The 15,155-nt window shown below is 39.3% G+C and overlaps 1 protein-coding gene across 1 annotated transcript in view; it reads right to left on the reverse strand.

The window, feature by feature from the left end:
* Positions 1–15,155, reverse strand: part of CFDP1 (craniofacial development protein 1) — a 140,924-nt gene that overhangs the window by 14,761 nt on the left and 111,008 nt on the right. Inside the window, exon 6 of the mRNA XM_044663121.1 lies at positions 1,071–1,229. Coding sequence (XP_044519056.1) covers positions 1,071–1,229 — 159 coding nt within the window. The remainder of the gene's footprint in view (positions 1–1,070; positions 1,230–15,155) is intronic.

The following is a 15,155-nucleotide window of genomic DNA, read 5'->3' on the forward strand; positions in this document are numbered from 1 at the left end:
ACTACAAATATACTCTCCTCCCTTCCCTCTCTTTCACAGAGGTATCATTTAAAGATTCATCAGACTTTATTTCTTTATCTACTTTCAAACACAGGAAAAGGAATATAGAAGAGAAGTGACCCATGTCTCCCTCTGATTAATAGGGCATTCATACTATGGAAAGTTTATACCCAGAAACAAAGGAAAGCACTCAGATAATGGTACAGGAATGTTATATATTACCCTGCTAGGTGGTATCCCATCAATCTGAAACCAAAAGGTTGTGTGTTTTTTTCAAATGTTTTATTTAATTAATTTAAAATATTTTCCCAGGATTACATGATTCATGTTCTTTCCCTCCCCTTCTCCTTTCCCCTGCCTGGAGTTGATGAGCAATTCCACTGGGTTTTACATGTGTCAATGTTCAGAACCTATCGAAACCAAAGGGTTTTTTTTCTTTTAATATTTAATAATATTTATTTTTTAGAAAAGTTAACATGGTTACATGATTCATGCTGTTACTTTCCCCTTCACCCCCTGACCTCCCCCCCACCCCCCAGAAACCAAAGGGTTTTAAGAGTGTGTCCAAGAGGGTCCAGTTGTAGCCAACCTGGGACAACAGCTATAGCACAGATGAAAGGTTGTGATCATGTGGTAAATCCTGCCTAAGTTATCTGTTCTGATATTGAAGCATGAACTTGTGTAGCTAGAATCTCTATGAGAGGGACAAAAGAATTCAATAAAACTAAAGCAATTTTTTTTCTCTACTTCCAGTGTCTGCTCTTAATTCTTATTATTTATTAATTATGCTTTTTAGGAGATGCTACTTATTTTACAGGGTCTAAAATTATAGCTTAAGCAAGATGAATGGAACTCTATTACCTTGAGAGAGTTTGTGTGTCTCTTCCCACTTCCATCCCACCTAGGCAACCTTTTAAAACATCCAGGGTAAGCTTATTCTCCCAATAGAATCTGGCCTAAGTTTTCAGTGAGAAACAAAAAACAATCACTGATTTTTCTCATCACTCTCTGAGCCAAGTCTGACAGTTTCTCAGAAGAATGAAAGGGATCCAACACATTGCAAACCTTACCCTTCTTTTCCTCGATTATGGATAGCCAGTTCTTCACCAATGCCTTCTTCCTCCTTGAAGCTTTCCCAATCCAGTTTAGATTTCTCTAGGGTACTCAATTTCTGTTTCTTGGCTCCAATTTTTCCCAAAAGGCTGCTCATGCCACTTGGTCTTTTCAGGCTAAAGAAAGCATAAATACAAAGAAGGATACAGTGAAGAAATTGGAGTTTCCTCATCAACTTAACTCAAACACTTGTATTAATATTTTATTTCATGGACAAAGAATTACATATTGTTGGGTAGATTTCCTCCTAAGATAAAAGGGACTAAAAGCAATCTAGAGTTCCAATGAGATTTTCTTTTTTACCACTGAGACTATCTACAAGATGGAGAAAGGAAATCACATTTTTCTTAAAACTGATGTGCTTTAAATGGCTCTTTGTAGCATCAGGCTGGAACTTTCATCAGAGTGGTAGCTATAAATGAGGAATAAGGGTGCAGGAGATACTTTTATATACAAACAATGCCAGATATATTAAACATTAAAAAATATTCACAATTATTTTAAAAAGGACCCTGAAATAATTTTCTTCTTGATTTTTGGTGAAGTCAGAGCCCTGAGGGTTTTTTTTTCCTTCAGGTGAGAGATATTCCTAATTCTGAAAGCAGTGAATGCTCAGCTTATGTTCTATGTGCTAAAGATGCTATTATTTGCTGTAGGAGAGTCACCAAATGCTTTAATTTTTGAATATTGGCAGGCAAGATGTTTTCTAGTCAAGTACATCTGAAGCAAAGAGGGAAAAAAACCTAAAACACAATTAGATGGTAAAAATGAGAGAAAATTTGTAAGGTACTGGGCTTTGCAATTTCAGCATGTAAATTATTTTTCTACTGCATAAGCCAAAAATGACATATACCCAGAATTCAAGAATAACAGAAAGGCAAAAGTTCCATGAAAGTGCTTCACAGGAAGACCAACCCTACCACATCGTGCTAAAGGTTAGGGATCCAAATACAAAAAAAATGGAAAGATGCTTGCTTTCAAGAAGTTTATATTCTTCTGGGGAGTGTACCTGTGTAAATGTATATAAAATAAATAAGGAAGCAGTGAGAAAGGGAGGCAGCTATAGTGGGAGTAGGGGCAGGGAGGAGAGCAGTGGAAAAAGTCTCAAAGGATTCTACAAGGTGGAAATCAGGAGGAAGTGCATCCCAGGCATAGAGCATGGTCAGTGCAAAGTCATGGAAACAGGAAGGACAGAGGGCTATGTGTTAGAGAGAGAGAGAGGACAGGGCTGTTTGTATGGCCTGTAAGGTACATGATGGAGTAAAGTATAAAAGATGGAAAGACAGAAAGGGGCTAGGTGGTGAAGTTTGTTTGTTTGTTTTTTAAACCCTCACTTGCCTTAGAATCAAAACCAAGCACCGATTCTAAGACAGAAAAGAGGTAAGGGCCAGGCAATTGGAGTTAAATGACCTGCCCAGGGTCACACAGCTAGGAAGTGTCTGAGACAAGATTTGAACACAGGACCTCCCATCTCCAGACCTAGCTCTGTATCCATTGAACCACCTGGCTGCCCCTTTGTGAAGAGTTTTAAATGTCAAGTGCAGGACATTATATTTTAGTCTACAGGAGATGGGGAACCACATTGTTACCCTTTCTGCAAACTCCCCCTATCCTGAAAGGTCTGCCAATTTATTCAGATTTTGGCATGGCCACCCTACTCAGTCCCATTCACACATAGTCTCTAGTTCCTCCAAAATCTTTATACTATTGCCCTTGCTAGGGAAGCTACAAACAAATTACTTTAGAAAACCCAAGAAAAAATACTTTTGCAACAGAGCAGAGAGAAGGATCCCAAGAAAGAGGGTAAAATAATCTTCTTTACTATACAAACTTCACCTGTGTGACTGCTTTTTGGGAAAGCTTCCAGATCTGCTTTCACTTGGCCCTTAACATGGTTTATGCTTCCTTAATTGGCAGGTCTCTAAAGAAAAATAACCTGCCATTTATTTGAAGCTAAATCAAGGAAGATGACATGTTTATAGGAGCATCTGGGAGACTTACAACATGAATGTTTCATTGTGACAGAGGTCAGCAGCTTTCTCTTAGAACATGGTACACTTGTCCCTTGGTTTTTAGGCACTCAGATTCTTCCTCCCCTCCCTTAAAGACTAGCTACAGTTGGTTGGTTCCAGGTATATGATTCCTAGCTCCCACTAACATAACTTTCCATCTTATGTTTTTAGGGGGATGCAGAATCAGTTTTTACACGTGTTAAAGTTCTGGCTGCTTTAGTCTTGTAAAAGGATGATTGGGGTAGAGTCAGACATCTATGTGCTCTATCATAACTGCAAAAGTTAATTTAAAAGATGGCTTTTAAGCATACTTCCCACTACATATATTTCCCCCTTAAAGTATACTACTCTGAGGTACCCACCTAAAGAAAGCATCACTTGGATCTCATTTATTCAAAAATTATAAATGAATGGAAAGGAATAAATCATTAATGTTTCACATAGATGCCAAACTCTCTGCTTCCAATGCCATTTGTTATTAGGAGAAATTAATGGTAGTTGTGTATAGTATATGTAAACTGAGCAAGGAATGAGCGATCTTGGACTCTTGGAGGATAGTCTCTTTTACTAAGAACCAGAGTAGAACCAAGGCATTATACCAACAAGACTGATAACTTTTACTCAGTTAATGCCTTGGACAAAATTGATTCTATTCATTGAGAGCTTCTCCCCAAATGTACACTTGGAATGATCTCCACATCCTCTCCTCTACTCCTTTGGCTTTTCTCCCTGCTTAGGTCAACTTCTCCACTTGTGCTCTAGAACTTAATCCCCTTCTGTCTTTTCTAGCAGTTTGGCTGTCCCTTCAACAGCCTTTCTTAGTCATTATATTTCAAACTCTTCTTATCCACTGACCTCCCCTGATTCCAGAAAACATGCCCAGATGTCCTTTATCCTTAAAAAATTTACTTGACCCTTCTATCTCTTCAGGTTATTATACTATATTTTCCCTTTTTTCAAAGTGAAACTACTAGAAAAAGTCATCTAAGCAATATTGTTAACAATGCAACTGTGAAAGACTTAGCTACTACAACCCTAAGATGTTGGTAACTGTCACTTCCTAGTAAATAGAGGGAGAAGAAATGGAAGCAATGTCAGATTTTATATTCCTGGATCACTGCAGTTGGTGTCTGCAGACAACGAAATTAAAAATGCTTGCTCCATGGAAGGAAAGTTAGGGCAAATCTGAGCAGCATGCTAAGAAGAAGGGATATTACCATGCTGACAAACGTTTGTATAGTCAAGGCTTTGGTTTTTCCAGTAACCATGTATGGCTGTGAGAGTTGGACTATAAGGAAAGCTGAGCACTGCAGAATTGATGAAATTTGAATTGTGGTGCTGGAGAAAATTTCTGGAAGTGCCTTGGACAGCAAGGAGATCAAATCAGTCAATATGCAAAGAATCTGAATCAGACTATTCACTGGAAGGACAAATGCTGAAGTTGACACTTAAACACTTTGGCCACTTGATGAGAAGGCAAGACTCATTGGAAAAGATCCTGATGTTGTAAAAGACTGAAGGCATGAGACAGCAGAGGATGAGATGGATGGAGGGTGTCATGGAAACAAAAAACATGAACTTGGACAAACTTTAATAGAAGGGCCTGGTGTGCTCTGGTCAATGGGGGCTTATACAGAGTTGGACATAACTGAATGACTAAACAACACTTTGATTAATACAATGATCCAATATAAACATCGAAAAGACTCATGAAGAAAAATGCTATCCATCTTTAGAGAAAGAACTGATGAACTCTGACTGCAATCTTAAGTATAATTTCTTAACTTTATTCTTCTTGCTTGATTTTTTGCAGCATTGCCTAATATGGAAATTTTACATGATTTCATATGTATCACTGATATACTGCTTGCCTTCTCAGGGGGCAAGTGGGGCTAGAGGGAAAGAATTTGGAACTAAAAAAAATTTTTTTAAATTAATGGTAAAATAAATAATAAATTGAAAAAGAAAAGAAAAGAAAAATGCTATGCTTGTTGCCCCACTTTCCCACCTCCTACTCACTTCTCTACTTCTTACAATCTGGCTTCTATTCCCACCACATGACTGAATTGCTCTCTCCAAAGTCACCAAAGATCTTTTTTTCTTTAATTTTTGATCGTTTTTTTGTAGTTATATCACATTGATTTTCAAGAACATTCTTTCCTCTTCCACTCTGCCTATTGGATGATTGCTTTTAACAAAGAACTTAAAGAGTCTGACAGTGTACGAAATGTTCTGTTTGGCTTTCTTTAGCCATCCTTAAGAATCCCAACCATCAAAATAAAACAAATATAAATTCCCAAACCACCAAACAAACAGAAACAACACAGTACTCTTAAAAGGTCTTAGGAATTAAGAAATAATTCTTTAAATTATTAAAAATCAATATTTTTATTTATTTCTTAAAATTAAAAAATAAAGGAATTAAGAAAATGGTGGTAGTATTCCTTACTTGACAAGAGTAAATCTTTTTATTTTATTAAGTCTGATCTGTTTCTTTTTAAGTCCTATAGGCAAGGAAAATGATTTCTAACATTTATTTTATTTTATTTAAAAAATTTTTATTTTGAATATTTTCCCATAGTTACATGTTTCATGTTCTTTCCCTCTCCCCCAAAGCCCCTTAAGCCCCCCACCCTTAGTTGATGCACAATTCTACTGGGTTTTACATGTATCATTGATTAAGCCCTAATTCCATAATTGGACTAGAGTTATCGTTTAGTGTCTACATCCCCAATAATATCCCCATCAGCCCATGTGTTGAAGCAGTAACAACATTTATTTTAAAGAAATGTCATTATAATGAAAAACAAACCAAAAAGTTAATAGTTGCTCATTCTAAGGAAATTTCTCCATCTATTTATCTAGCTTCCTCCCAATTTGCAGGATTACCATAGACCAGCATGGATGAGGGTTTCCAGTTGGAGTGCCCAGAGGGCAAATTCAAGTTGTGAGGCCCCTCCCATCACCTGAGAGAGCTGAGGGAGGAAGTGCTTACTTTTGGAGCTGGACAGAGGGGGGGGGGGCATACAAAAAATGTCCTCAGGCATTGGGAGGTAGAACTGAGCAGTTCCCTTGAACTGGGCCAGCACAGATGCCAATACTTCACCAATGCTACCATAGGTCCTATACTCTTTAACAGATATGTCTTCTGAAACAGTTTTGCATTGCCCAATGGTTCTTGCTCCTACTATTTATACTCTAAAGGGCACAAGACTGAAGAAGATCATAATGATAGGTGATAAAAACAATAACTTTATTGTTACAGTGAGGATTGTAAGGCTACTGAAAATGGTTTTTTTTTTTTTGTTTTTTTTTTTTAAACCCTTACCTTCTGTAAGAGTGGTAAGGGTAGGCAATGGGGGTCGAGTGATTTACCCAGGATCTCCTATCTCTAGGCTTAATTCTCAATCCACTGAGCTATCTAGCTGCCCCAGGAACTTATAGTCTAATGGAGGAATATAATCTATAAAGGGAGGGGCGGGGAGATAGCTGTGTCAGAAATAGTCCTGGGAGTCATGGGCTGAACCAAGTTTGGAATAAGCATGTCTAGTGTGTGCTTCTTCAAATGGAGGATCAGGGACAAACTCATTGTTATTGGAGGAGACTGTGGGGGTGGAGGCATTGCTAGCATGCTGCAGATGACCATGGGAAAATAGGCCCAAAGGAGTCCCAAGAATCACATGCTGAACCAGATCTGAGGGTTGCATAACTCCCATAACCACTAAAATGTATATTATTTGGAACAAAAGTCTTTTGGCAAAGAAATACAATCACCTTAGAGTCATTCATAGAGGCAGTCATTCCTTTTTTTTGTAGCTCATTTGAGGGAATACCGATTCACAGAATCCTCCCTGAGAATCAACATAATTCACTAGACAGTAATCATTCTTTTTTTAAACCTTAACTACCATCTTAGACTCAATACTGGGTATTGGTTCTAAGGCAGAAAGAGCAGTAAGGGCTAGGTAATGGGGGATCAAGTGACTTGTCCAGGGTCAAAGAGCTAGGAAGTGTCTGAGGCCAGATTTGAACCCAGGACCTCCCATCTCTAGACCTAGCTCTCAATCCACTGGGCCAACCAGTTGCCCTCTAAATCGTTCTTTTTAAAAATTTTTTTTTAAACCCTTAACTTCTGTGTATTGGCTCCAAGGCAGAAGAGTGGTAAAGGTAAGCAGTGGGGGTCAAGTGACTTGCCCAGGGTCACTCAGCCAGGAAGTGTCTGAGGCCAGCTTTGAACCTAGGACCTCCCGTCTCTCTAGGCCTGACTCTCAATCCACTGAGCTACCCAGCTGCCCCTCTAAATCATTCTTGATGATGTTTTTCTGGATAATGCACAGATGTGTGAGAATAAAAAGTAATGCCCAAGTTAGAGAATATGCCCCACTTTCCATTCAAAAGTCCTTGGGGTAACCCTTTAAAATCACAAAATACTATAGGAAATAGAATGAAAATCAACCAACTAACCAACTGACAAGCATCTAGTAAGCACCTGTTATGTGTTAGGTCCTGGGATACAAATTCAGAAGTCCAAAGGTCTCTGCCCAGTGAAAGTCAGTCCAGGAGTGATGGGAAATTCTCAAGAATGAAATTCCAAAGATATAAAGGGAAACAATTGGAACGAGGAGGAAAGATAGGATTTGTATGATGGGGATAATGCAGATGCATAGTAAACTCACCAACCAATCTAGATTAAAACAAAATGTACAAAGGAAGCAAGGCCAGGGAACAGAATGACTGTTATCATTCTATAATTACAGTGTCAGGAACAGTGGAGCTCTAAATGAGCTGACACTGGCAAGGCAAAGCCAAGGATGACAAAAAGAGTTTTAAAAAATATTTCTATTGAGAGAAAAAGGAGGATCAAATAAGGAAATAGGCCTTTTCTTAAGGTGGATAGGAAAATAACTGAGAACAGGGAGAAGGCAGAGCTGCCTAATTCTTAGGCTGTTTCTGTTTTCTCTGTAAAGCAAAATGACCTTTGCATGGAAAGTGGCAGAACAAAAATGACTAGGGGGAATTGATAACTATGAAAAGGAAGGCAAGAAAAACATCCAGATGCCCTTAATGAATTCAAGTCATTTGGCACAGGTGACATCATCAGTTCCTGAAAAACCTGGTAGAAAGAATTACAGTCATTGTAGTATCTGAAAGGGGAGAAGTCCTCTAGAAGATTAGAAAGAGGGCAAATGAACCAATCTTCAAATAAGTGTAAAGAGAAAATGCTGCTAATAACAAGTGAATTTGACTTTGAGTAGTGCTAAATTCCAGAATGAAGAACACTGAGCAGAGGAAGCAGTTATGACAAAAAGCCAACAGTTTTCATCAGGAGGATCTTATGACAGATTGACCCAGTTTCCTTTTTTGAGAGAATTATTAAACTAGGTAAATGGAGAAAATGCTATGGTTGGAGTTGACCCAGATTTTAGAAGAGTTTTTGATAAAATATTTCTTACTCTTCTTATTAAGAAGATGGAAATTCAGGGATAATATGATCATACAGTTAGATGGTTTCAGAACTGGACTCAATGAGGAGCTATTCAAAGGTTTGATGTCAGTACAGCAAAAAGTCTCCAGTGGAGTGATCCAAGGATCTGTGTGCTTGGTCCAATGCTGTTTAACACTTATTTCACTGACTTGCATAAAGGCATAACTGGCCTGCTTATCAGATATGGTGGAAGGAATTACTAACACAGTGGATGACAGAGTGGGGTCCAAAAGGATCTTGGCAGGCTGGAACACTGGGATGGGTCTAGTAAAAAGAAATTTGATAAGAGATCAATGTAAAGTCTTGTACTTGGACACAAAATAATTCACTTTATGAGCATTAGATGGGGGGGGGGGCATGGTTGGATAGAATGTTTCTGCAAGAAATCTGGGCTTTCACTGACCCCCAGACTTGACAGTCATCAGCAGTGTGGTGTGGCAGCCAAAAGAATTAACATGATCTTGAGCAGCATTCAGAGGGCCAGGGCTTCCTGGAAAAGTGCACTGGGTTTGGAGGTAGAAGACCTGAATTCAAGACTCTGCTAAGTCATTTACTGAATGTATGACCTTAGGCAAGTTACTTAACAAACTCTAAGGCTTCTGTGTCTTCATCTACAAAATTCCAGCTCTAGTTTGTGAGAAGGCCTCTAGCATATAACTATATGGTCCATCTACAATGATTAAGTGTACATTAGGGGAAATGCATAAAAGGCATCAAAAATGCTAGTGTTCCTATACAGAATCCTTCAGGAAGAGGATGGACAATGGAATTATTATCAGTTGAGTAGTCATAAAAAAATAATGCTTTAGGGTGTGAGGAAGTTCTGTTTCTATGGGATGTGATCTGATGTCTCAGTTCCACAGAAAGGAAGACACTGTTAGGTCTGATTATCTTCTCTGTATCTGCTATCAGAATCTTGAATTTCTTAAATTTCTGGGAAAAAATCAAGCAAAGGTTCAGAGTACCCAAGAGTACCCAAGTAAATGACAACAAATAGAGGACATTAACATTTACTCAGTGAGCTCTTTGTAATAATATGCCCTGTCTATTTGAAAAGCAAGAAAAGAGGATGAAGTAATTGTATTTAATGTCAACAAAAGAGAAATGATTATTCCTTTGGCAGTCATTAATATCTCTATTTAGTCTATTTTTTATCATTCATCAACATAATGGGGATAAAAACTGCATTTCAGAGCAAAAGTCCATCTGCAGCTAGATATCCTCCGTTTTTATAATAATAATCTCCAGTATTTGTGGATGTGAAAACCAGGATTGAGCTGACTGATTCTCCATGAGGTAGCCTTTTGACCCTAAGCACAGGAACTTGAGCACCAACTGGGTCATTTTGGAAGGATATGGGAATCAGAATTTAAGGATTTGAAAATTATAGGTGACTACAATGAATATGGGTTATTGTATGGTTGTGAGATAGAGATTGTGGTTCCTATGAATGAAGGTAATGTCCTAATGGAGGAGGTCACATGTGGATCCAGGGAAGTATTAGAGTATTTCCAATGAATATTTTTAAATGGTTTTGAAGGAGAATTCTTTTTCTTCCATCATATACAATCAGACAAGATTCTCTCTACTAATTTGTTGCCTTTATTGTGTCCATCTGTTACTTCCTAAGGACAGTCTGACCTGGCTTGGGGAATGGAGTTATATAACAAAGACATGAAGGAAGTACAAATGCCTATAAGGTCCTAAAATCGGAGCTGAAACTCCAAATGTGAGACATTCAGCAAAGAGCCTGAGAGAACAAAAAGGATAGAAGAAATAAGATGATGGGAATATTAGCTTAGTGGCATGTATTATGAGGGAATATATCTGAAATATAGATCCTCTATACAGTTCTAAAAGCACCTGTAGGAATTCACTCTTTCATGAGAGATCCAAGGAGGCACCTGGTATGTAAGTCAAATAAAGTCACCAATAATGGAAAATGTTTTCCACAATGAGACTTGTTCATGATCCACTTCCCTGCCCTCATCCCACTCCAATCTGGCTTTGACATACCCTGGTCTGCCTCACCCTCGTTTCTTTATTGTATTTCCCCTCAGAAAGAATGGGAAGGTTGGTTTTTCCTTCTCAAGTATTAAGTGTGGACCACCTAAAGCAGAAATGATTTAATGGGAACAGTGACTCATCTTTCCAAAAAGAAAAAGGAAAAAAAAAACCTCCTCTCCATGGGCCAATTTAGTTTGGGAAATCAGTGTGATCAGATTAGGCTGAAGGATACAATTTATTGCCCTAAAAAATGAGACATTTACATTTCTAAGACTAGACTCTAAAAGAATTATTAAATACAGAGCCCACAATGACATTTTTCTCATATAAAGCACATGAGTAAGTAACCCTAAGGAGCTCACAAGAAGATCCTGCTAACCCTTTTCTGCCATTGGTCCCATCTGGGATCCCCCCCATTTTCTGAGAATTCTGGGAAGATGGCTGCTTAGACGGAGCAAATCTTAAAACCTCCGCACCCTTCCACACCAAGATAGAAAACAATGCGCATCGAGAAGAAAGAGGACCAAATCTAACAACAGGACAGAGCAGGGGGATCCTCCTGCTGGACAGCTCAAGAGGTATGCCAAGAAAAAGGCTTGAATTCTTGAACTGTCAGGTCTGAGGGTATAGAAGGGGAATCCCAGGACCCTACCCCCACGTGCTGTGCAGAGTCTCCAGAGGCCCCTGAAATCTCTGGGCAGCAGGGTGCACTGGCCTAGAGAGAGGGCCTTGCTGGCACCAGACTCGGGGAGATGAACACAAGCACCACAGAGGTGACTGGAGGAGAAAGCCAGAGAAACAAACAAAAACGCTCGGAAGGGGGGCAGCTGGGTAGCTCAGTGGATTGAGAGTCAGGCCTAGAGACAGGAGGTCCTAGGTTCAAATCCGGCCCCAGACACTTCCCAGCTGTGTGACCCTGGGCAAGTCACTTGACCCCCCCATTGCCTACCCTTACCAATCTTCCACCTATAAATCAATACACAGAAGTTAAGGGTTTAAAAAATTTAAAACAAAAAACAAAAAAAAACGCTTAGAAGATGGCTGCTTAGATGGAGCCAAACCTCAGACCACCTGGCTTTACCACACCAAGATAGAGAACAAAGGGCTTCAAGAGGAAAGAAAACCACGTTAAACATCAGGGCAGAGCAGGGGGACCCTACTGCTGGACAACTCAGCAAAAACACTCCATCTTGTTCCCCCACTTCCTTTTTTTTTTTTCCTTTCTTCTTCTTGAGCCTGGGGTACATTAAGCAATACAGAATAATCCAAACAATACAGGCTTAATCCCATCAATTCGACAGACAAGAAGTCTTCAGAGGGCAGGGAAACTCCAACACCCCTCCCGCAAAGACTGCAGAGAAAGTAACTACAAACCTCCATTGCCAGCTGAGGGAAGATATTTCATCAAAGCTCATTAAATCCATCTGCTTAAACTAGCAGAACAGAAAAAAAAATATGAGTAAACAACAGAAAAAGAGAAAAGAAATGACAACTGACAGCTTCTTTCCAGGAAGTGAAAAGAGAGCAAATAAAATAGAAGAAGAGGAGGAAGCTCCAGCGAACTAGACACAGGCTTTGGAAGATCTCAAAATTCAATTAACTCAAGAACTTCAGGAACTCAAAAAGCAAGCAAGAGAGGCTGAAGAGAATTTGAAAAAGGAAATACATGAACTAAAACAAGAAAATAAGGTATTAAAAGCCAGAATTGACCAACTTGAAAATGAAGCAAAGAAGGCAAAAGATGGTTTACAAAGGAAATCAGACCAGAAGGAGAAGGATGACCAAAAAGCTAGGGATGAAATCTAGTCTTTAAAAAATAAAACTCAACAACTAGAAGCAAATGACTTCACAAGGCAGCAAGAATATATAAAACAAAATGAAAAATTTGAGGAGAATATGGAACACCTTACTGATTCAACCAAAGATCTAGAGAACAGAGCTAGAAGAGACAATTTAAGAATTATTGGTTTACTAGAACATCATGACAAAAGAAAAAGTTTAGACATCATCCTACAAGAAATTATCCAAGATAACTGCCTTGGTATTCTCAAACAAGAGGGAAAAATGGAAATTGGAAGAATCCACAGATCACCTCCTACATTTAATCCACAACTGACAACTTCCAGGAATATTATAGTGTGTAAATGGAATTAGCTCAAGCCCATTCATAGTTAAAACTCTAGCCACCAGAGATAATGTCATCCCCACCTCCCTTAGTGGGGAGGGGAGATGAGTTACCCACACGTGACAATAAGTAACAAATCAAGAACAAGGGACTGCCCTTTGGGCAGTCCAAATCAGTGTAATGTAGAGGCTGCCATTTGTCCACTTGAATTAGAGGTGGACCCACAGGAAGTGACAAAAGACACTATCTCTTCAAGTATGTTGGTAACTTCCTGTTGAGGCAGTTCCCACTTTGAACTTGAACAGGCAGCTTCCCCTCTGAATTATCACGTGGATAAGTTAGGCTGACTTCCTTGGCCTACCTTGGCGTTTCCAGACTATCTTAAGTAGGCCTCTTGCCTCTCTGATTGCTAAGGCCTTGTGGCATGTAGTCTAGTTTAATTAGCCTTTTAACCCTTTCTCCGTCCGGGAACAATTAGGAAGGTAGAAGGCAAGGAAATAGAGAGAGGGAGAGGCTATCTTTACAATATTATACTTTGCACCAGCTCAGACATGTTTCCTAGATTTCTTTTCTCTTCTCTCTCTTTTTTTAAAAAAACCCTTACCTGCCATCTTAGAATAAATGCATATTAGTTCCAAGGCAGAAGAGTAGTAAGGGGTAGGCAATAGGGGTTAAGTGACTTGCCAAGGATCACAGCTAGGAAGTTGTTTAAGGTCACATCTGAACCCAGAACCTCTCATCTCTAGGTCTGGCTCTCAGTCCACTGAGCCATCTAGTTGCCCCCATTTCCTAGGTTTCTTGAAAACCCAGTCCTTCTCACAGAATAGTAGAATTCCATCACTTGTTCAGCCATTTTCCTATGCATTGGTATCCTCGCTGTTTCTAGTTCTTTGCAGCCACAAAAAAAAAAGCACTAGTATTTATTTTTCAAAGCTAACTATACTACCTCCTCATCACTGTATATATAAAGTCCCAATTGCAGGATACAAGGGTGAAACAGCTATAGTCTCTGACAATCTGAAATAATGGTTTCTAAGGTGGCAAATGCTTCTTGTTCCATACATCAGATGGGGCTGAAGTGGCAGTGAAGTCATTTTCCAGCATTTGTAGCTCTTGCTGGGCCTCTGACACTAAGTCCCATTTGTGCTGGCATCTGTGATATCACTTGCTTGCTGTGTAGCCAGGGCAGCTGTGTCCTTGGCTTTTCAACAGCCACAACTTTGCCAACACCAAGAAGCAACTTAATGAGGCTCAGACACTAGTTCGCTCCTCCTCTCCAGGGGCATATCTGAACTCTTCAGAAGAAGCTAGAGCGAACTAGCAGCAGGCATTTTCCTTTTGAGATTAGTATTCATATAACCCAGGTTTGTGGAACCACTTGGAAGGGAATTCCTTAATTCCATAAAGAAGACAAAAGAAATGATTGCTTTGTTAAAGCTATGCAGAGGAGTTCAACAAACAGAAATATTTGTTCTTATATAGCCTGGTGAAGAAAGCAAAAGACTTTCTCTTCTCTGCAGGAAATGGTTTTCATAGAAACTAACCACAACTGGGCAATCTGTGCAGCCACTACATAGTTTCTATTCAATAAATGGACAGTTTTTTTGCCCACTGCATCACAGACCACCAAAAGCTCTCCAACTCCTTGCTCTTAAACAGAGAAAGAATGAATCTATGTGTGTCTCAGACATTAGATTATCCTTCCCAAATCACCACAAAAAGAGGGACTTTATGCAGAGTGCAGGTAATCCAGTTATTTGTCCAGGGTAGGAGAAACAGGGTTCATTCAAAAGTTTTCTAATACCTGTTATCTTTACAACAAATGAAGGATGGTGGTCAAGGTCTTCCTTCCCCTTGGGAAAAAAAAATCACATTTTGGAAAACAAATAGGTTCAAACATGTGTTTCTGGGAGAGAAGGTGCTCCAAAAAAGAACAAATAAGTGGAGTGGAACCTAGTTGGTTCAAAGTTTCTTCCATCATTCAGATGGCTTCTTCCATTAAAATTGGGGCTGGGTGAATGGAACTTTGGAAAGTGAAGTAAATTTCTGGATAATGAAAAGGCTGTTTTAGTAATCACCAGCCAACAGATCAAAGTCTGACAAAATGAAGCTGGCTGTCCCTTGTTGGAATAAAAACTACAAGCAAGACTACTAAAAGATGTGAGGCATGGACTATCCAGTTTTCCCTAACAAATTTCCCTAGCCATTTATAATGGGGAAAAAAAAACAGGTATACATGCTCTTGCCTTCACTCTTGTTCTGGGAGCAGGGATATATCAAATATCTTGGGAAAGTGGGCCTAGGTCTTTCATTTGTACATCTCTGCTTCAAAGTCAACCAGAAGAGGAAGTGAGTATTTAATGTGGTTTTGAAAGCACACCCCCAACCCCGATCGGGGTGGAGGAGTGGAGAA

This window comes from Gracilinanus agilis, chromosome 2 (genome assembly GCF_016433145.1).
Source record: "Gracilinanus agilis isolate LMUSP501 chromosome 2, AgileGrace, whole genome shotgun sequence".
NCBI classification, from domain to species: domain Eukaryota; kingdom Metazoa; phylum Chordata; class Mammalia; order Didelphimorphia; family Didelphidae; genus Gracilinanus; species Gracilinanus agilis.